Here is a 23,311-nt window from a genome sequence, read left to right as displayed (position 1 = left end):
AGGCGGTGGCGGCGGGCGAGGGCGCGCGGGCCCGAGGCCGGGGCGCCGCCCCTTCCGCCCGCCCTCCTCCCCCCCGCCCTCCGTCCCTCCTCCCTGCCTCCCTGCCTCCCTCCCTCCCTCCCTCCTTCCCTCCGCCGGCGGCCGGAACAGCGACGGCGGCCATCGCGGCGGCGGCGGCGGCGGCGGCGGCGGCGGCGGTGTGGTGGGAGGGCAGGCCCGTTCGGCCCCGGCCATGGTGTCCCCCGGCTCCGTGTCCAGCCGGCTGGGCTCCGTCTTCCCCTTCCTGCTGGTGCTCGTCGATCTGCAGTACGAAGGTGCGCCCCCGCGCCGCGGGAGGGCGGCGCCGGACCCCCGAGCCCCCCGAGCCCCCCGAGCCCCCCAGACCCCCCGCGGGACCTCCTGCCTCCCCTCCCCTTTCCTCCGTGGGGTCCCGGGGTCGGCGGGCGGTTGGCGGCAGGTGCCCCAGCCCCATCCACCCCATTCCCCCCATTCCCCTCCATCCCCCATCTCCCCCATTCCCCCCATTTCCTCCCATCCCCATCCCATTCCCCCTATCCCCCCATCCCCATCCCCCCATCCCCCCTCCTCCCCATCCTCCCCATCCTCCCCATCCCCTTTTCCCCCCCATCCCCTTTCCCCCCCATCCCCTTTCCCCCCCATCCCCTTTCCCCCCCATCCCCTTTTCCCCCCATCCCCTTTTCCCCCCATCCCCCCCATCTCCCCAATCCCCATCTTCCCCATCCCCATTTCTCCCCTCCCCCCATCCCCCCATTTACCCCATTCCCATTTACCCCATTCCCCCCATCCCCCCCCAACCCCCCCATCCCCGAAGGGGCTGCAGGCGGCCGTACGGGCGGGAGCGGGGGCCGGGCAGGCCGAGCCCCCTCACTCATTCAGTAGTATTTATTGAGCACTTACTGGACTAAGCGCTTGGAATGGACAAATCGGCAACAGATAGAGACAGTCCCTGCCCATTGATGGGCTTATATAGCCCCCCCGGCTCGGCCCGAAAGGCCCCCAATAATAATGATGAAATGTAAAAGCCCTTACTAGGTGTCAAGCACTCGCCTAATGTTGATATTTGTTAAGCGCTTACTATGTGCAGAGCACTGTTCTAAGCACTGGGGGAGATACAGGGTCATCACATTGTCCCAGATGAGGCTCACAGTTAATCCCCATTTTACAGATGAGGTCACTGAGGCACAGAGAAGTGAAGTGACTTGCCTACAGTCACACAGGTGACAAGTGGCAGAGCCGGGATTCGAACCCATGACCTCTGACTTCCAAGCCCGGGCTCTTTACACTGAGCCACGCTGCTTCTCAAGTGCTAAGGAGGATGAGAGGTGATGAGGTTGTCCCTTGTGGGGCTCCCAGTTACTCAATAGTATTTATCGAGCGCTTACTATGTGCAGAGCACTGGACTAAGCGCTTGGAGGGGACAATTCGGCGACAGAGAGAGACGATCCCTGCCCAACGACAGGCTCACAGCCGTAATGCCCATTGGACAGATGAGGTCACTGAGGCCCAGTGAAGTGACTGGCCCAAAGTCACACAGCTGGCAAGTGGCGGAGGTTGGGATTAGAACCCACGACCTCTGACTCCCAAGCCCGGGCTCTTTCCACAGAGCCATGCTGCTTCCAGTGGGCAAGAGGCGGAGCCGGGACTTAGCCCTTCACTGGGCAGGGATCATCTGTATCTGTTGTGGAATTGTCCATTCCAAGCGCTTAGTATAGTGCTCTGTGCATAGTAGGTGCTCAGTAAATACTACTGAATGAATGAACTTCGACTTGGTCCTTTTTCGTATAGACTCGCAAGGGCCCCAACTTTCTGGGCAGCGGGAGCCAGTGGGCTTGGGTTTAGCCCCCATTTCTAGCTCCCCAGGATGCCCAAAGGGTGGTGGTTCTTTAATGCAGGGGTTTCTTTAACCCTCCCCCTGCCCCACCATCTCTCCCCCCCCCCCCCTTCCAGTTTCCCGCACAACGTAGTTGGATTTAGGAGTTTTAGGAAGGGACTCTGATGAGTGAAGGATAGGTTGGACTTTGTCCAGTGACGGTTGCAATGTAAATTTATATTTTAAATAACTTGGCACTTAATAGATGGTGTCTCTCTGGGAGTCAGAAAGGCCTGGGTTCTAGTTCTGGCTCTGCCACTCGTCTGCGGTGTGACCCTGGGCAAGTCACTTTGCCTCTCTGCGCCTCAGTTACCTTACCTGTAAAGTGTGGATTAAGACAGTGAGCCCCATGGGGAACATGGACTGGGTCCCGTCTGATTAGCTTGTATCAATTTGAGCAACGCCTGTCACGTAGTGAGCACTTAAATCCACTTCAAAAATCCCGGGAAAGTGCCCTTAAAAAGGCAATGTGATTGAGATTTCACCTTTTCTCCCCCCCGCTTTGTTTTCCCAGTTTGATTGGAACCTAAGGTAATGTCATGAAAGCACCAGGCCAGCTGGTGGAATTTTCCAGTTGAACAGTTGTAAATGCAATGTCCCAGGCATAGTATTTTTTCCATTTTTGTTAATAAACTTTGCTCCAAAACTTTGTGCAAGATTGCTCATAGTAAATGGTTTTGAATATTCCATTAAAGCAAAAGACTCACCGTTTTAGTATATGTTTTAGACCTGGTGGAGGTATTTCAATATTTGTTAGCCACTCACCATGTGCCAAGTATTGTTCTAAGCTGTGGGGCAGATAGCGGGTCAGACACAGCCCCAGGCACACAGTCTAATCAATCGTTGGATACATTGAGTGCTTATACATTCAACAGTATTTATTGAGCGCTTACTATATGCAGAGCGCTGTACTAAGCACTTGGAGTGTATAATTTGGCAACAGATAGAGACAATCCCTGCCCAATGACGGGCTCACACTCCAAACCGGGGGTAGGGGGAAGGGGGAGAATTTGTTTGCACTGACTTAGTAGAATCCGATTCAGTAGAATTGGCAGACACAATTTCTGTCCACAGAGAACTTACAGTTTAGAGGGAGAGACAGACATAAAATAAAATAACATAAGGGAAATGGCAAGGTATGAGTCTAAATAGGAGGGAGGATGGGTATTTAGTCACCATTTTACTGATGAGGGAACAGTCAAAGAGAATTTAAGTAACTTGCCCAAAGTCACACAGCAAGTAAATGGTGAAACTGGGGTTAGAACCCAGATCATCTGACTCCCAGCCCTGTGCTCTTTCCACTAGGCCCTGCTAGAAAGCAAATAAAACTTTCAAATTAGCAGGTGCTGAAGAACTTCCACTACCCTAGGTAATGTTTTGGTGATAGGAGGCTTAACATTACTCTGATTTCCTATTTCATGATTGTATGGGTTCATTCACTGGTATTTATTGACTGCCTGCCTACTTATTATGTGCAGGACATTGTACTAAGCAGTGGATAAGAGTACAATAGGGGATAAAAGATGTGATTCAGGGCTGACTATTTTATTTGACCTGTGATATTATTTACAGAGTTCATAATGAAAGAAGCAGCAAGTATCCTCCATGCTTAGGCAGGCCGTAGGCTGACATCAGGAGGGAGCTGGGTGGGAAGGACTGTTCAAGCCCACCGGAAATTGTTTGTACTTGTATAGCCCACTGATTGTGGTCACACAGAACTCATGGTCAGGTTTGACTCTGTGTTCCTGACGCTAGGACTTGTGTACTAAGTGGGGCTGGGACTTTGGATCTCCTCTTGGCCCTTTTAGTCACTCAAGCACTTGTAGTTTAACCTCACTGTCAGTGATTTGGTTGCCTAGGAAGGAAAATGTTATAATTATTTAAATATATACGTATAACTTGGGTGTACGCTGCAGAACCTAGGAATGGCAAACTGTAAATTTGTGTGTCTGAGAGCAAGATCGATGCTAAAAAGAAAAGAGAGGGTGCATTTTGAGTCCATTTTGTAGGCTGGAGAGCTGGTGAACTGCTTGCAAAGCTCATTGAGGGTTCCTTTTGGAATAACTGAGAAAATCGTGTGAACAGGATGACAAGAATTGAATCTTGTCAGTACCATTTCAGGGCAAATATTTAAAAACTGAAATAGAAGCCAGGTTGGACCCACGCTGAAAACAATTAAAAAAAAAATACTGTTGGTGTGAAATGACCTGAACATAACTGTCCCTATTGACATTCAGATTTTCTATTCATTGACTTCCTTGCTCACCATCCTCACAAACTTTTTCAGACCTTGAACTTTCTGCTGAAAACCCCAATTCCCTTACTGCCAAATGACATTGCAAGCTACTTCATTTGTAAACTAGAAACCATCAGGAAATGGTTTCCTGTCTCTGTCACTTTTTGCCTTGTCTGTCAATCTGTCACTTGTCTGCTGTGTGATCTTGGGCATGTCACTTCACATCTCTGTGCCTCAGTTACTTCTCCTGTAAAATGGGGGTGAACACCGTGAGTCCCATGTAGGGCTATTTAGCTTGTATTTACACCAGTGCTTAGTACAGCTTGATGGCTCTACCCCCTTCTTTGCAGTGTCATCTCCCAAGCAGCCTCCACCTTTGGGGAGGGCGACCAGGGCTCCAGGCACAGTTGGCCAAGGGGCCATCGGGTTTGGACGCAGGTCCCGGGGGCCATTGGGGAGGGTCTTTTTCATGCTCTCTGTTACAGAAGTGCACCTGCTGACCACATTACAGCAGTCCAGCATGACAGCAGCACTCAGTCCTGGTCACTTTCAGCGTGGCTCAGTGGAAAAGAGCCTGGGCTTCGGAGTCAGAGGTCATGAGTTCGACTCCCGGCTCTGCCACTTGTCAGCTGTGTGACTGTGGGCAAGTCACTTAACTTCTCTGGGCCTCAGTTCCCTCATCTGTAAAATGGGGATTAACTGTGAGCCTCACGTGGGACAACCTGATTACCCTGTATCTCCCCCAGCGCTTGGAACAGTGCTCGGCACATAGTAAGCGCTTAACAAATACCAACATTATTATTATTACTTTAGCTGCAGTGGACTTGGGACGTAAAGTACTTTGCTCACGGATCTCAGTGTGCCATGTCTTTGCCTGTCCACTCCCTCGTTGCCCTCCACGCCTGACTGTCAGGGACCGGGGAGCCTGAGTGGCATGGCCCAAACTCTTAGCACCAGTGTGGATTCCTTCGGCCAGGCTCTGACTCCTGAAGCCTTCATGACCGTAGTCTGGATCCCCATCTAGACTGAAGGCTCGTTGTGTGCAGGGGCCTGCCCACCAACTCTGTTACATTGTACTTTCCCAAGCACTAAGTATAGTGCTCTTCACACCAGAAGAACTCAGTAAATACAACTCATTGATTGTGGCTTGCAGATCATTTCCAATAGGAGATTTCCATTATCTTCTAGCCCTGGCAGTTAGCTTGGTCCTTGTGGAGGTCTGGCACTACCCATAAGCTCACTGTGCCTGCTCCCTACTGAGGTTTGAGGGCATGCCCATGGACTCTGAAATATTTATGTAGCCTCTTTTTATAAGGATTAATCTCGGAACATAGCAACTAGTCCGGCACACAGTGCTGTTCACGGAAGGGGTGGTTTGAGCCAACTAATGTTCCTGTAAAACACTGGATTCAGCCAGTCTTTTAGTGGGAAGTTCCCAACTTCTGATGAATTTCTTGTATGGTTGCCATGAACCATAAAATTGGTTGTAGTAGGGGTCTTCTGAAATAAACAGATTTGCAAACCAAATCACAAATAGTGTGGTATGTCACCCCAACGCTGAGGTTTGGATCTTATGGCTCTTAGAAATTTTCCCAGAAATGAGTTACACTAGCCATCAATCAATCGCACTTATGGAGTGCTAGCGGCATGTAGAGTACCATACCAAGTCCTTGGATCAATACAATATAAACAGAGTTGGTAGACACGGTCCCTGCCCACAGTGAGCATACAGTCTAGAAGGAGGAGAGTCAAGGAGCACACCAGTATTTTTTCCAAGAAGATCACAGTGTTATTCATTTGTTCTCTTTTTCAAAGCACACCTCTTCACCCTCACGCACCCCTCTTCTCCCTCATGCTCATCTCTTCACACTCACGGCCATCTTTTCACACTTACACCCATCCCTTCATACTCACAAATACCTCTTCACACTCACGCACACCTCCTTACACACTTAGCTAGCCAGGCTAAGAGTTGAGCTGAAGCTGGTAAACGGCCATGTGTGAGACTTCAAAAGGTGGAGTCATTCCAGAGTCTCAGTACTTATCCACCTATCACATATTAAATTTCATTGATGCCTGGAAGGATGCTTAACTGTCAGATATTAATTGTATTCGCTTCTTGTCTAACTTTGGAATTGATTTCAGTTCTTCCAGCTGTGTACTGTTATTCATATATTAGGCAGTGATTGGGAAGCCAGAGTCTCCCGGCAAGAAAAACCCAACTCATTTCCAGAAGGCGAGGACAGAATTGGAGGGTGGGTCGATATTGCAAAAAACATCATTAAAAGTAGAAGTTGCCGAAAGGTAGAATTCACCTCTAAACCAGAGCTTTCATCAGGCTCTTCCCTAGAGATTCTTGAGGTGGTAGTCTGTCTGAACTGCCGAGGTAGTAGAGTCCCCTGACAGTTCCTTCCATCTGACTGTGCTTTTTAGTAGGAATAGGAGAGCAGACCCAATGAGCAGTCTCATCTAAATTGAAATCTTTGCTCTCAGACTTTCTTCCAGGATTGGAGCCATGCACTTTGCAATACAGTGAGACATATGCTGGAAGGAGGGTACCCAAGCAACTGCTGTTTGTTCAGTTAAAGGAAATTGTAAGGGTGGGCAAGAAAAATGCTTCGAAGACACAATAAAGTACACAGAACCTTCAAAAGTATGCCAGAGTGCCTTTTGCAAAGCAACAGCAGCTGATGGACCAACTTAAGTTCAGAAATTCAGAATGGTTTGATTGTTTTTGGGTTGGAAGCAGTGTGATGTAGTAGAAAGAACATGGACCTGGAAGTCAAAAGACCTGGGTTCTAATTTCAGATCAGCCACTTGCCTTCTGTGTGATTTAACTTCTTTGTGCCACAGTTTACTCATCTCTAAAATGGGGATCCAGTATCTACTTAGATTGAGAGCTCCATGTGGGACAGGGGACTGCATATCTACCTTAATGCCTAATGTCATAGTAAACACTTAACAAATACCTCTTCCTGTTGTTATTTTTGTTATTATTGTTATAATTTTAGAAACAGCTCCAAATATGGTACGGCTACAAATTAGCCACATAATGCTAATAACACTTATTCAGTGTTTATAACTTGAGGAGGTAGAAGGGATTATTAATTGGGGATTTCTTGTCTACCATACTCCCATACACAGTTCATAGTTACACTAGTAAACGTTTTCAAATATGAAGGACAGCTTTTGTCATTTCTGCAATAACATGGGAGGTGTATGCTTGGAAGACCTCATTTCTGGAAACATCACACAGTATCTACTGTGTCTGATGCTGCACACGGACGCAAACCGTCCCTTCCAATATTCATCGCACTGAATCCAGGCAGATAGGCATTGTCAAAAGAACGCACCTTATTTCCCCAGCCTTGTTCCATTCAGAGAAAAAGGCTTAAGAGGGAAGATGAGCATCCCATTTTGATGCATTCAGTTTATGATTGCTGGCAGCCATCCCAACAGAAGTCTCCTGCAAGGAGGGAGAAATAGGAGACTGTGGGTAAGAGGTCAGGGCAGCAGGGATAGTCATCACCTAGAAATGGTAGATGCCATCACTTGAGTTCTAGAGAGAGAGAGTAGAAAATGAGAAGGAAAGGTAGGGAGCCCAGAATGAAGCCTGGTTCAACTAGTCAAAGCTAGAGGGGAAATGGGAAATGTGATTTTCAAAAATTTGCCTGCATTTTCAAGTGAGAAGTTTTGGGGAGTATTACTGAATAAAAATTACAGTCCTGCCAAAAAAGTTCATCTTCTCATCTTTGTTGATCACGCTCATAATAATAATAATAATAATGTTGGTATTTTTTAAGCGCTTACTATGTGCAGAGCACTGTTCTAAGCGCTGGGGTAAACACAGGGGAATCAGGTTGTCCCACATGGGGCTCACAGTCTTAATCCCCATTTTACAGATGAGGGAACTGAGGCACAGAGAAGTTAAGTGACTTGCCCACAGTCACACAGCCGACAAGTGGCAGAGCTGGGATTCGAACTCATGAGCCCTGACTCCAAAGCCCGTGCTCTTTCCACTGCGCCACGCTGCTTCTCTAATGAAGAATCAGCTGAAGACCATTAATATTGTATATAAAAATACCTCCAAATAAAGGATGAGGAGAATTGACAGGCATGAGAGAATTGATGTTTGTTAAATTCAAAGGAAAAATTAGCAATTTTTTTTAATAGTCACGAATGAAAACTGAACCCCTATAAAAGTATTTGATTTCCCTGCTGAGGTCTGCTCTTTTGATGAACACGATTAGGTATCAAATTACCTATTATAAATTCAGTATTATAAATTGTATTAGTGCCTTTAACTTCTTACTGAGGGCAGATAGCTCCACAAAGTAGTGCAAGATGAGGATTTGTTGCTGATGGAGGAAGATGATCGGATATCCATTTAAACTTTATTTGAGGGACATGATATATTCAGTTATATTTATTAAGTGCTCACCGTGTTCAGAACACTGAAGTGCTTGGGAGAGTGTAGTAGAACAGATTTAGTAGACATTTTCCCTGTGTATCATTGAGTTTACAGATTAGACATAAAATTGAAGAGCCCAAACTCCCCCCTTTTCCCTCACCCCCCCCCCCCACCAAATATGCTATGAAACACATGCTATTAACTTGATAAGAAGAAAATACATCTGACCCAGAGATACACCTAGGAAATGTAGCTATACATACAGGTTGCCAGACATGGAATTTTGCAATTAGGGTGCCACAATAATTCTGTTAAAATGAGGAGGACCTAAAATAAATACATAAACATTTTTCTCTTTCAGAAGAATCTGGGTAGGGATATTATGTTTTGAATTACTTTAACAAAGTTTATTACGTTTAGTGATATGTGTGGAACAGTAATTCCATACTTTTCCAGAGGTTTTGGTAAAGATCCCCATGTATATCATGTAAGTTGATAGGAAAATGTGCCCAGGAATATAGCTGTCCATGATATGCCCAGGTTTTCAAGGATGCTTCATGCCTTGTTGTGGTGGGAATTTATATTTTTATTTCTGTGAGCAACTTTTTTTTAAGCTTAAGTACAGTTTCATCATCCTGATCGCAAGCATGTGTGGCCGAGCTGCTTCTGCTCTGTAAATTTCTGCCTCTGATGTGGCGATTCTCTTAGGTGGATAAAAATGGCATTTAGGAAAGCAGCATGCCTGGTGGGAACAACATAGTCCTGGAAGTCAGACACTCTGGTTTGCCATCCTGGCTCAGTTACCTCGTCTGTAAAATAGGGATGAAGATTATGAACCCCATGTGGGACCTCTCTAGACTGTAAGCTCACTGTGGGCAGGGAACGTGTGTACGAATTCTGTTATATTGTACTCTCCCAAGTGCAGTGCTCTGCAAATAGTAAGCTCTCAATAAATACGATTGACTGGTGTCCAACCTGATAAACTTCTATCTACCCCAGTGCTTAGTACAGTGCTTGACTCATAGCGCTTTGCAAATATCATTAAAATTAGCAATAATAATTTTTAAAGTATGCTTGGTACTTGTTTTCCATGTAAAGTCGACTTGCTTCCCAGAGAATTAACCTGTTAGCTTTCTGCTAAGTTGCTGTCTAAACTAACTTTTCTAGAATGACATTAAAATAATTTATCTTTTTTTTAAGGTGCTGAATGTGGAATAAATGCAGATGTAGAAAAGCATCTTGAAATGGGGAAGAAATTATTGGCAGCTGGACAGCTAGCAGATGCCTTATCTCACTTTCATGCTGCTGTAGGTATGTAATGCAAAAACTACCAAAACATGACTCATTAACTGTGTATTACAGTTGTATCCTATAGTTATAGAAATGTAATTTTTATGAAGAGAAAACTCTGAAACAACCCACCCCCTCCAATGTTTACTGATGTCTTATTGTTTTGATGCATCAGTTGTAGATTTAGAGTGAAATATTTCAGTGACTCCTCAACCAATTCTTGGTCCCCTGCTTTTAGGCCAGTTATCAGAAATATTTTCAACGACCTAAGATATCCATGCTAATACCAGGTTTTTAGATATAATAAAAATGTGCCCTCAGAGCCTAGGTATAGCTACATTAGTCTTCAAAATAACCAAATGTCCTAGATTCTTGAAATATCTGGCCAGGCAAAGGCACGTTAAAGTGGCATGAACTTTATTTCAAAGTAATACTCTAGAGACAGGTTTACTCCCATAATTAATCTGTATTTTAGATAGTGTTATAGTTGTTCAGCAATGGTGATATATTCCTCATCCGAGATGTAGAATAATTTGCGGATAAGTTTGGGTCAAGATGCAAACCAAAAAAAACATGTGAACTGTTGTTGGGTTCTCCCCCCCCCCCCCAAACCACAGTTATGTTGGGACTATTTTAGTTATTCGAGCTTCAGTACAGGGGTTACACTTACAAGGATCAATCAATCAATTGTATTTATCATGTGCAGAGCACTATACTAAGCACTTGGGAGAGTACCATGTGCCCAGCCTACAACGAGAGGAATCGTACTCTTTTTTCAGAAATTAGGTATCCTTTCTTTCTCTGCATTCCCACCTTCTGATTGGAATCTAGCAGGGAAAATATAGCTTAATATATTTTATATAAAATGTGATTTCTTCATATTAAATCATTTTCTTCTACAGCTTTCTAGTTGTAGTTTGCCCTTTTTTTTTCTTAACTAGGTAGTTGATCTCATATTTTAGAAGCTAGGAAAATAAGCAATTTTAATGATCAGGTTGCAGTAGAAAGTGTTCTTTTGGCAGTGTACTTTTTTTTTAACCTCAGCCAGGTATTTTTCACTTACAAAATATTCATTTTTTTGGTTTTGGAAGTCCTATGGCGTGTTCTGCATTTACATTTAAAAACTGATTGAGATGTACCATTTTCCTACTCCTTCTAACCAACATTTCCCTCCACATCCCTAAGTTTCCCTCCAGTAACTAATAGTCCATCCATGAATTTATTCAAACCCCTTAAGAATCTTGCCTGCACAATGTCCTGTGATTAAAAAAAAAAAAGTCCCATTTCCCAACAGCTGTGTCAATAAGTACTTTCTTTTGTTTGTTTTAAACTTATCACCTTCAAGTTTCAGTAGTGCTTCCTTATTCTTTTGTTGGGGGAATTTGTACAGTTTGACCATGATCTCAAGTTTTCTCCCCCTCACCCCTTCCCAAGCTTATGTCTTTCTAAGCTGAAGAGGCCTAGTCTTTTCAGAGTCTTCATATGAAAGATTCCCTGTTCCCTGATCATCTTGTCCCTTTCTTAGAACCAAATCAAGCTTTATCATCTCCCTTCTAAAATTATACAACCAGGCCTGTAATCCAGATGTAGGTATGCCAGAATATTTCTTACCACAAATCAGCTACTGTGTAACTAGTTTTTATGTAAAACCTAGTTATACGGATTAAGCAGCATGGCCTACTGGATAGAGCGTGGTCCTGGGAGTCAGAAGGACCTGGGTTCTAATCCCATTTCTGCCACTTGTCTGCTGTGTGACCTTGGGCAAGTCACTTAGTTTCTCTGTGCTTTAGTTACCTCATTTGTAAAATGAGGATTGAGACTTTGAGCTCCATGTGGGACAGGGACTGTGTCCAACTCAATTTGCTTGTATCCATCCCAGTGCTTAGAACAGTGCCTGCTGCATGTTAGCACCTAACAGATATCTTATTATTATTACTATGTAATATATGCTTAATTATTCCAATGAATTGATTTTCACTTTCCTACCTGGAGCACAGCATTTTGCAAGAATCTTCAAGTTTGGAATCAAATAATTGTAAAAGGTCCTCAAAGATTTGGAAGCGGTGTAGTTTTTTTAAAAAAAGAGGCAGCAGGTGTCACCTTCCAAATATTCATAGCTTCTGAAACAGCTACATCTGTTTCAGGGATGAGCACTGAACATAACTTGCCTATTCAGAGTTCACCATTAGAAAACACTTTTACCCAGGTGCACAGTTACAGGTTTGTAGGCCCTAATTTTCATGATTCAAGTTTGTTTTTTCTCTATAGTCCTGTCTTGATAGGGTGTCCAAGTACAGAAATCTCTCAGTACTCATGGTACATTATTGAAGAAACCCCTGGGAATGAGGTGTAACCGTGAATGCCATCTGAGCCCAACAACAGCTGCAGTTAACATACAAGAAATTTAATGCTCATTGTATAACGTTGGCATTTTGACACCCTAGGCTGTAAGCTTGTTGTGGGCAGAGAATGTGTCTGTTTATTTTTATATTGTACTCTTCTAAGTGCTTTGTACAGTGCTGTGCACACAGTAAGTGCTCAATAAATACGATTGAATGAATGAATAACAGGAGGAGGTGAGGTGTAGGTTTCCAGTCACTGAAGAAGTGGGGTGTGACTGCTGGCCACCGCAGAGACAGCAAGGCTTGAGCCTGTGGCCACAGCTGGGATTATGGATATAACCAGAGGCACAAAAAGGCCAAAGTGCCTCCAAAACATCCAAATGCCAAAGCTTGCAAAGAATGCTAAGGCATTGCTGTATTTAACTCCGTCTGTGGGTATGTGGAATGGTGGAGTGTTGGTCTGGGTAGACAAAACTCCTTTTTAATATTGATAATAATAATAATAATAATAATAATGATAATGTTGGTATTAAGCACTTACTATGTGCAGAGCACTGTTCTAAGCGCTGGGGGAGATACAGGCTATTCAGGTTGTCCCACCTGAGGCTCACAATCTTAATCCCCATTTTACAGATGAGGGAACTGAGCCACAGAGAAGTTAAGTGACTTTTCCACAGTCACACAGCTGACCAGTGGCAGATCCAGAATACGAACCCATGACCTCTGACTTAATAATAATAATAATAATGTTGGTATTTGTTAAGCGCTTACTATGTGCCGAGCACTGTTCTAAGCGCTGGGGTAGACACAGGAGAATCAGGATGTCCCACGTGGGGCTCACAGTCTTAATCCCCATTTTACAGATGAGGGAACTGAGGCACAGAGAAGTTAAGTGACTTCCAAACCTGTGCTCGTTCCACTGAGTCACGTTGCTTCTCTAGACTGTGAGCCCGTTGTTGGGCAGGGATTGTCTCTATCTGTTGCCGAATTGTATATTCCAAGTGCTTAGTACAGTGCTCTGCACACAGTAAGAACTCAATAAATATGACTGAATGAATGAATGAAAGCCCAACAAGTAGTACGTTCTCTGTACCCACTGTTGGAAAGGAGAAATTTGGTCTTGGGGCCTCAGGGTTAGGGCTGAAATAAGCATCCAAATGGTGAGTAGATGCATATGTGGATATCTGAATTTTTAGACCATCATATATGTTTTGTTCCTATTGTTTCCCAATTGCAATAATTTTTTGTGTCTATGGATTTAGAGGCCTTTTTAATAGCCCTGTTGCTATAAAAAGAGCCCAACATCCCACACTCCACAATGGCATAGAAAGCAGATGGTCACAACAGGGCCTGCTACTGCAAAGACCTCTCAAAAAAATTCTGTCCTGCAGCCCTTGACTACACCCCTACTACTCCTCAGCCATTTTACAAGGCCTGTTGTGGGCACAGGGGGATGGGGCAAGAAACCATGGATGGCTCTATGCAGGTAGCCCTTTGGGACTAACAGTCTTAATCCCCATTTTACAGATGAGGTAACTGAGACCCAGAGAAGTTAAGTGAGTTGCCCAAAGTCACACAGCTGACAAGCGACGGAGTTGGGATTAGAACTCATGACCTCTGACTCCCAAGCCCGGGCTCTTTCAACTGAACCACACTTCTTACCAAACTCAAAACCAGACCCTATGACTGCCAAACGTAGATCTTGTGATGCAGTAATAAAAAGAAGTCCAATTAGGCAGAGGATAACTGTCACATTATTATGGAACATCAGGACACTACTAGACAAAAATTAAAATTCTTCCCAAGAGGAGACATCACTTGTTGCTTGTGAACTGGCCAGATATGGAGTCACTACTGCATAGTTTAGTGAGCCTAGATTAGCTCTATAACAGTTCTTTACTACTATTCTTAATTAACAAAGAGCAATGAAGAGAAGGAAAAATTTTTTGAGGATCTAGATACTCATCAACAAGCTAAATAGCATGGGAAATTCCATTGCCAAGGTGAACAGGGATGCTGAATCATGGAAAAAAAGTGATTAACTTGTATAACACAGAACTGAGAAGTAGCAAGGGCAACTTCCGCTCAGTGAGTGAGTATGGCAAAGATCAGCTAATAATGACCCACACAATCTTCTGTCTCCCAAGTAAGAGAAATACATTACAGCTGCACCCAGCGTTTATGTAGTGGTACCTCACAGGCTGTCGTCATTACCATCAATCAATCAAATTTATTGAGTGCTTACTGTGTGCAGAGCACTGTTCTGTGCAGAGCGCTTGGGAGAGTATAGTGTAACAGAGTTGGTAGACACATTCCTTGCCCACAACATGCTTACAATCTAGAGTGGGGGAATCAAGGACCTTCTACTAACCTGTGATGTATTTTTGGATTTTGGATGTATTTTGGATTTCCAGAAGGCTTTATGACTCTGTTTTTCATTATTGAGTTCTTTAATAATTTGCTGACATTGCATCCCTTTGAGGGGAAGGTATCCAGTAGTGGTAGATCTCAGTCGAGTAAATTGCGGGCATGCTGTAACCAAGTGGAGTAACTTTAGCATTTTTCTATAAAGGTTTGTGTTGTCTCTGTAAATCCAGTCTTTTAACTAGTCACTTGCTCAGGGCAAGTAGTGATTTATGTCTTGAAAATTAAGACTGTGTATTTTGTTGTTTTTGAATAGTCACTTTTGTGTTTGTTTGAAACCTTCTTTTCCCCTACTATCTCTCTCTTCTCCATCACCCATGCATTTGAATCTGTACCCTATAAACACTTGATATTCACCCCACCCTCAGTCCCACTGCACCTATGTATCCATCCGTCACTTATTTATGGTAATGTTTTTCTTCCCTTCTAGACTGTAAGCTTCTTGTGGTGGATATGGACTTTGTCTCCCAACTCCATTATATCATGCTTTCCCAAGTGCCTAGTACAGTGCTTTGCATATAGTAGGTGCTCAATAAATACCATTAATTGATCTTTTTGAGGTCCTATAATAACATTATATAGAAAATGTATAGAAAGTTTTAACCTCCCCCAGTCACCTTAGGTTGAGAAGTGCTTCTGTTTTAGAAAAGAGTAATCACCAACAGTATTGAGCATCTGCTGTGTGTAGCTAATTGCATTTTGTTGTTGTTGGAGGTAGTCAACGAAGTAGGCGTAATCTGTGCACTTAAGGATCTTAGTCTAAAGGATGAAGATGAGATGCAAACAGTCATTAAAATAGCATGAGTGTAAATGTAGAGAATAAACTCACTTGACCAAATAACATTGTTTTTCAAACTTTCAATGCCTGTACAAAGTATTGACTTTAAATAGGGAGAGACAATCACTTCCCTTTGATTGCTGACCATTGTTCCTTTGCAAGTGGTAATTCTATTTCCAGATGCAGAGTTTTTGAAAGATCTGGATCCATCAGGGTATTCCGCACTGGATAGAGGGAATGAGATTCTAGATGTGATTCTTGGGTTACAGTTTGGGTTGTAATACATTAGACAGGAGTCTGCAGACTATGGCTGTAGAGCCACGTGTGGCCCTCCTTGGAGCTTCTGCAAACTATGGCTGTAGAGTCACGTGTGGCCCTCCTTGGAGCTCAGTGTGGCTGTCGAGAAAAGTTTAGGGCTCCGGGAAGGTTCCCTCCTTCCAAACACCTCCCACCGGAGCGCCAATACCATATGCAACACCACAGCTGCAACCCACCTAAAAGTCCACAGCAGACAGGGCAGAGCCATGGGCTTCATCTGGCATTTTGCTGCTGGGACCAAGGAATGAAGCTGCTGCATGGCACATTAAGTCCCCACAAGGTGCCATGGCCCCTCCAGGTAGCAACAGTTATCTCATTCCCTCTCACCATCACGGAATACCCAGATGGATCCAGATCTTACAAAAACTCTGCATCTGGAAATAAAATTACCACTTGCAAAAGGAGCAGTGGTCAGCAATCAAAAGGAAGTGATCGTCTCTTCGTATTTAAAGTCAATACTTTGTACAGGCATTGAAAGTTTGAAAAACAATGTTATTTGGTCAAGTGAGTTAATTCTCTACATTTACACTCATGGTATTTTAATGACTGTGTCTCATCTTCATCCTTTAGACTAAGATCCTTGGGACCAATAACTGTATTATTGGCTCTTGGTGACCCAACTGCTCAGAGGTTTCTCTTCTGCAAAAACAAGGTTGCCTTCCTCAGGGTAGAAAGTTTTAGAAAGTCATTTAGGTCATTTAGAAAGTCATCAGGGCAGGCTTCCTGGTACCAGGAGCTTTTATGAAGTGAGTTTAGGGATTCCTGATTCATTATTTGGAGTGGGCTAAGTGAAACTGGGATTAGAACCTTAGGACCCAGGTCCTCTGACTTCCAGTCCTCTGCTCTTTTCACTAGGCCATGCTACTTCTAAATGGCTGTCTATGAGAATGAAGTTATATCTTGCTCCCTTGAAGTACCAGTAGCACTGTAAGAAATGCACTTGGGGGAGAATGGCAGTTAATCAGCTTAATAGGGCAGAACAGTGTTAATGGAAATTACTGAACTTTATGTTTGTTGTAATAATATGGGAAAATTTGGGGAAAGAATTCAGTTTCTGTAATTGTATTTTTCTGAGTTGCATGGCAGTAACATTGAAAGAGTATAGTTATAGCAGGTTATCAATCCATAATACTTACTGAGTACCAACTGTGCTTTTTTTTTTTTTAACATGGTCCTACATTTCGGAATCAATAGCTTAGGGGAAATTTAAGTAGATGTCTTTTAAAATAGCCAGTTTCTGTTACCAGCTGCAGAAAGTTGAATAGCCGAAAGGTAGTGCATCCAGTCCACTTGGGAAGGCTAGCTTGGTCATCTCTAGGAGAACTGCTGCCATTTTTGGAAGGGACTTGTGGAGGTTGGTGGGTCACTTGTCCATCACCAAAAGAAAGGAGGCATTTCATCATTCAGGGCTTTTAGATGAACTGGATCTGAAAGGGGGATTGTGGGAAACTTAAGGGGATTTCTTAAAGCTGTGTTACGCACAGCCCTTTGCTACAGTGGTGTGTCCCTCTCTATACTGAAAGCTCATTTTGGGCAGGGAATGTGTCTGTTTATTGTTACATTGTACTCTCCCATGCACTTTGTAAAGTGCTGTGCACACTATAAGCTCTCAATAAATGCGATTGACTGATTATGACAGGACGGTGCACCCTAGCATGGTGGGTTTTAATAAAGAGGACCTGTTGGAAACTACGATCCTGGTATGATGTCCTTTGGTTGCCTAAGCGGGATAAATTTTCCATCAATTAATATACACAGTGCTCTTTTGGGATGTTTAAAGGAAATGTTAAAAAAAAAATCAAGGTTTGGTCCAGCTGGTGTTATGCTAAAGTTGATTATTATGGAGTAGAAAGAGCTGATATAACTTTTATTTCATTTGTAGATGGTGATCCTGATAACTACATTGCCTATTATCGAAGAGCTACTGTGTATCTAGCCATGGGCAAATCGAAAGCAGCAATTCCTGATCTAAGTAAAGTGATTGAACTGAAGATGGATTTCACTTCAGTAAGTACCACTAAGCTTTAGGCTCAGGCGAAACAGTGTCTAAATGTATTTTTAGTACTCCCTGGATCAATAAAACTGTTCACATTGATAGTAAACTGGGGTACAGGATTAAGCATTATCAAGGTTTGTTATGTCAGAGGAAGCGAACTGCATTGCTGTAGCTCACAAACATTTTCTGCAGGGCCCCTTTGTGGTTTCAAAAAGCAATTCCGGGAATCTTGCTGTCAAACCACCCTTCAACTGAATTTCCTCCCTCTGCTATTATCACTATATAGCTAGTTAGATTTATCTTAAGAACATCCACATAATCTGTAGGTGTTCTACAGGTGTTCTGCACACAGTAAGCACTCAGTAATTGCTACTGATTGATACTTCCAAGCTGAATAAACTGAGATACTTGAACCCTGCAAATATTGGAAATGAGACTGGAATCCTGGACGGAGATTCTGTCACACCAAATGCTGGCAAGTATTTATTAAGCTGTTACTCTTGCCGAAGACTGGACTAAGTGCTTGGGAGACTATAATGCCATAGGCATGATCCTTGCCCTCAAAGAGCATACAATCTAGTGGAGAAAATCATGTTTTCCTATGGCCACATCTGTTTGAAATTATGCTACTCATGAGAAATCAGTCAATCAATGGTATTTATTGAGTGCTTAGGATGTGCAGAGCACTGTACTAAGTACTTGGGAGACTAACATATAGCAATAAATAGATAGGTTCCCTGTCCACAATGAGCTTATAGTGTATGCGGCAAAAGTGGGGGGTATGTGTTTAGGGCAAACAAATTCTTTCAGTCCTTTAATGAAGGTTTAGTAATGTACAGTACCTCAATTGTGCTTCTTGGCAGGCAAGATTACAGAGAGGACACTTGCTTCTTAAACAAGGAAAACTCGATGAAGCAGAAGATGATTTTAAAAAAGTGGTAAGTCAGGTTGAATTTATCCTTAGCTTTGTTAACTTCCTCTTTCAGGCATGAGTAGAACCTATAAGTGATACGTAACCATTTGAATAAAATGAACATTTTTGTGGCTGGCACTGGAAGCTCACTAGACATTTCTAAGGACATTTTCATCTCTCCATTTTTTATACAAATTAACCAGGTTGAAGTGAAAAAAGTGCTTAAATAGGGAACGATTCATCTGGAAAAACAAGTTACTAAAACCCATAAGAGATTATTCAGGGATATTGTCTAAATGGCAAAAACCCCAAATTAATATTTCATCCGAGATATTGCCTGGTCATTCCATATAGTCTGGATTAGATACTTCTGCCTCATGAAGTGGGTTATGGGGTGGGAAAGAGAGATAAAAGGGAGGAGGTAATGGAAAAGGGAATGATAGGGAGATGAGAGAATTACATTTATTTTACATTACATTCATTTGAGGAGAACTTAAGTCATGTTGAACGGAAATGCATTTTATCCTCTATTGTGGATTCCCCTCAACCCACTGCAGTTTCTCATTATTTGAGGCCATGCCTCTCTGTTGTCCTATTGTTTACTCTCATTTCCTGGCTTGCATGTGCTGCCTTCTAGGTCTCTGTACAGCAGTTTCTTGGTTTCCCGCTCCAGTCCATGCAAACAAACCCCAGCAGAACTGTACTGTTATGTACACTGCTTCAGTGGTCATGCCCAGACTGTGTTCTAAGACCTTCCTGTTGCTAGGCCCATTATGCCATTTGATGCTGACTAGGTTTTGTAGACGGTCGCTGGCGAGACTGCTGTAGAAGCTCAAGGGGCCTTCCGTGGTAGGTTGTGGTCTCACAGCCTTATGTGAAGCCAAATACCACAAACAACATGATGGATTTTTAATTGGACCAGGGTTTGATGTCCCATTATTTGCTAACTCTCTTCCGTGATCTGCTGAAAACCATGTGGGCTGATTTTGGTCTCCCTATCTCTACAATGTCAGCCCATGGAACTCCTATATTATGCATAGCTAAAAACCGCCTTGTGGTAGGGAAGAAGTAACACAGTTTCCAAGCCATCACACTCCTACAGCCATCCTGGGCACAGAACATGTTTTTACTCCACTTGTTTTAGCTAGAGTGTTATTCCGAGACTAGGGTATGCTCATTTGACAACATGAGATATTTTGTATACAGAAAACCTCAATGACAGGGGCATCAGCTTGTGCCCATGTGCGCAATGCTGAACACCTTGATGCTACAGTAGGAGTTTTCCTAAACGTGGGGCTTTGCGAGAGTTCTGCCTCCACCTTTTAGGAGAATTGAGTGGGCTTAAAATCATGTGAAAGTATTCTGGGATACCAGCTAATCTAAACTTATATTGGTCCACTAGATGTCAGCATCGTCTAATTTTTAAAAAAGCTTTGGGCTGAGTAGATATTTTTAAATCTAGAAAACAGCATTCTGAATGTATGGGCAGGGAAAAAGGACTGGAAGAAAGCAAAAGCATTTTATAGGAATGTATTATAAGAAGGACCATATTGGATTGTTGACATCTGCTCCTGATTCCCTGTGGGACTTATAAGAGATGTAATTAAACCAAAAGGAACCGTCCAGCACCCAAGCCAAAATGTCATTTGTCAGGATTTTATTGATGGAGCATGGCCCCTATAATATTGCCTTTGATTTAAATAGTGAAAGTTCATTTGTTGTGTGTCTGAGCTCTTCAAGAAATCTACAGAGGTCATCCTTAGAAGTTGCCATTTGCTTAAATATTGTGTTTAAGTCAGTCTTTGCTTATGTTCTTCAGTCTTTAGGGAGGAGGGTCTACACACTTTATTAACTAACCATAGAAGTAGTATTTAACGTCATTTTTTCTTTTTTCCCCCCCTCATCTCTTCCCACCTCACAAAACTCACTGGGAAAGGGGCCCTTAGGCATCACTTCCAACTTTCTGAACCATTTTGTTCCCTATCTTACATTGTTTTTCGCATATCTGTCCCTTTTCTGAGGCTCAGGGAACTTCAAAATCCATGTGGATGTACCCAACAATCTCCCCACTCCCACTTCCTCTCACCCTTCAACTCCACCAACCTCCTTGTCCACCCCACCTCACCCATTCACCAATTTTGACACTCCCTTCGTCTCTTTGTGTAGTCACTGTACATTCTCTAGCCTTATCAATTTTGAAATCCCACTCTCCAGCCACAGTGTCCTCACCTGCCTTTGTTTTCCCAAACTCCTACTCCCTCACCCTTCCCCCAGCCACACAACTCGTATTTCCTCACAGACACCTCTGATCTTGTGATCCCTCCAGTTATGCCTCATTATCAAGTCCTATTTGGTCTTCCTGCCATACCTCCCCTCTCTACGCACAAAAACACACCCTCAACTCCACCCTCTTCACTGAACTCAACTCCCTTGCTCCCCGTCCTTCTGCCAATTTAATCTCACCAACCCACAGCCTTGGTTCACCCTCAGTAGGCTTCATTCTCTCATGTGCTTGTACAGCAGAGCACTGCTGGTGGAAATCCAGGCATCAGGCTCAGAAAGCACTCAAATACCATTGCTCAAATAATTATTGTTTTCAAACTTATCCTCACATATTAAAACTCTGCCCAGTAACAGGGCTTCTCCACCCTTATTGACTTCCATGTCCATTGCCGTGCCGTTTTTGACTTTGAACTGCCTGTCCCGCTGTCACCCGCTATTCAGTGGTTATACCTGGACCATATCCCTATAACATTACTCAGAAGACATGTCTCTACTCCTCAGAGACCTCCAAAAGTTACCTAAAATTAGTATAACTTTTCCATTATTACTCTTTCAATTACCTAAGGAATAAGCTTATTAATTTAATATAATGTTCAATTTCCACATTATTTTCAAATTATGTATGTACATTACAAGCCTTTCTGATAAGAATATTTTTTCCAATGAATGATCTGAGTATTCTCTGAACATTCCTATACTTGTAGTTTAAGTTTTAGCCTGTGGCAATATATTATGGTATATTGTTTATCTGGGCACTCCTATATCTACCATCAATTCTCAAGTTCCTTATGCTTCAGACTGTACTTTTGGTTGTGTCACTTCACTTAGATTTATTTCATTCACCTTGATCATATTTGGGTTTTTCTTTGTCTTATAACTTTATTTACCGCAGTTGCCATCAAATACCTATCTAATGAATTAGGTTAAGATGCTTGACATATCTAATTCATGTACTCTGAATACTTCTGTTTATTCACATTTCTTACTCCAATCATTACTTGATTGCTAGTGAAGAGCTCTGATTAAATATTTTTAAAAATCAAGGATTTTTATTTGAAATTTAGCAACCTCACCTAATTTATCTTCTGCCTAAAAAACTTTGAATCTGTAAACTCCTCTATGGAGGAACAGTTTCTGAGAACCCTGGTTTACCAGGTAATAGTTATTCCTTTCACGTTCTTCTTGATTAAAGCTGTTAAATAATGACAAATTCTTGCCTTCTGTATTTAGGAATATTGAAGTACCATTATTATCATTAATATTAAAATAGTGATGTCATCCACTTGCCCTCAGGAACAAGTCAGACTCCTCTATACTAGTTTTCCAGCTATAGGCAGCATATTAAGTCAATTTAAAAATTTCAACTGCTTTTTAGGTATCTTAATAGGGTTGTTTTTTCTCAGTTACAAAACGGTACTCTGTTTTCAACTCATTCCATGTCCCATGCTTTGCATCTTCATTGAGAATCAATTCGACACGTTTTATGAAACACAAATGTTTATAGCATTTAGCTGTTCAGATGAGCTTTTATCTTCTTCAGCTGTTAGTACTGGCTCCTGAAGATCATCCTGTTGGTTCTGAACTTTTCCCTTTCTTAAAGGTATATAGTTCTCACACCTACCTCCTTGCTTTTAAAATTCAGTGTCAAGCTCCAAGGAAGCAAGAGTTGAAGAGCTTACTAGTGATTGTGTGTTGTTGGTCCTGTAAGACAAACTGTGGCTCTGTTTTTTTTTAGTTTTTTGGTTGCGTGTTGATGGGGCATGTAGGATCAGGAGTTGGGGGAAAAAAAAAAAGGTGGCCCACAGGTAGAAGATTGCTCTCTCATTTCCTAGGTTTCCTGATAAGTAATAGAAACAGGGTGGTGTGGTGGATAAAGCCTGATCCTGAAGTCAGAAGGTCATGGTTTCTATTCCCAGCTCCACCACTTGTCTGCTCTGTGGCCTTGGACAAGTCATTTAATTTCTGTGCCTCAGTGACCTCATCTGTAAAATGGGGATTGAGACCGTGAACCTCACGTGGGACAAGGTCTGTGTCTAACCCAATTTGCTTGTATCCAGCCCAGCACTTAGTACAGTGCCTGTCACATAGAAGCACTTAACAATAACCATCATTATTATTATTAATATGCCGAGGGGAATTCTGTTGTCCTCTTTGTTTTGCCAGCTTATCGACAGACCATGAAACCCCAGCAGACTCCTAATCATTAACCATCAGCCAAAGCCAAAGGAGACGTATGTGGTCCAGTCCTGGTAGAATGGAAGGAATATTAAAGAGAGTACTGGGCCTGCTTTTGACACAATGCTTAACCTCTGAAGACATTTAGGCATTACGAACCCATGCATTATTCTGCTAAAAAAAAAAAGAAGCAGATTTCTTAATGAGTGTAGAAGTCTTTGGATTTAATGAAACACAGTTTTGCCACCAAAGAT

At 42.9% G+C, this 23,311-nt stretch overlaps 1 protein-coding gene across 1 annotated transcript in view; it reads left to right on the top strand.

Annotated features, from left to right (window-relative positions):
- The first annotated feature begins 191 nt into the window (after nt 1-191).
- DNAJC3 (DnaJ heat shock protein family (Hsp40) member C3) overlaps nt 192-23,311 on the top strand; it is a 59,072-nt gene continuing 35,952 nt past the window's right edge. The window contains exons 1-4 of the mRNA XM_029073146.1: nt 192-314; nt 9,739-9,849; nt 17,573-17,697; nt 18,550-18,624. Coding sequence (XP_028928979.1) covers nt 233-314; nt 9,739-9,849; nt 17,573-17,697; nt 18,550-18,624 — 393 coding nt within the window. The 5' untranslated portion in view covers nt 192-232. The remainder of the gene's footprint in view (nt 315-9,738; nt 9,850-17,572; nt 17,698-18,549; nt 18,625-23,311) is intronic.

The sequence above is a fragment of the Ornithorhynchus anatinus genome, chromosome 10 (assembly GCF_004115215.2).
Source record: "Ornithorhynchus anatinus isolate Pmale09 chromosome 10, mOrnAna1.pri.v4, whole genome shotgun sequence".
NCBI lineage: Eukaryota > Metazoa > Chordata > Mammalia > Monotremata > Ornithorhynchidae > Ornithorhynchus > Ornithorhynchus anatinus.
Note: the sequence above shows the minus strand (reverse complement) of the source record. Positions and strands in the feature narration are given on the sequence as shown.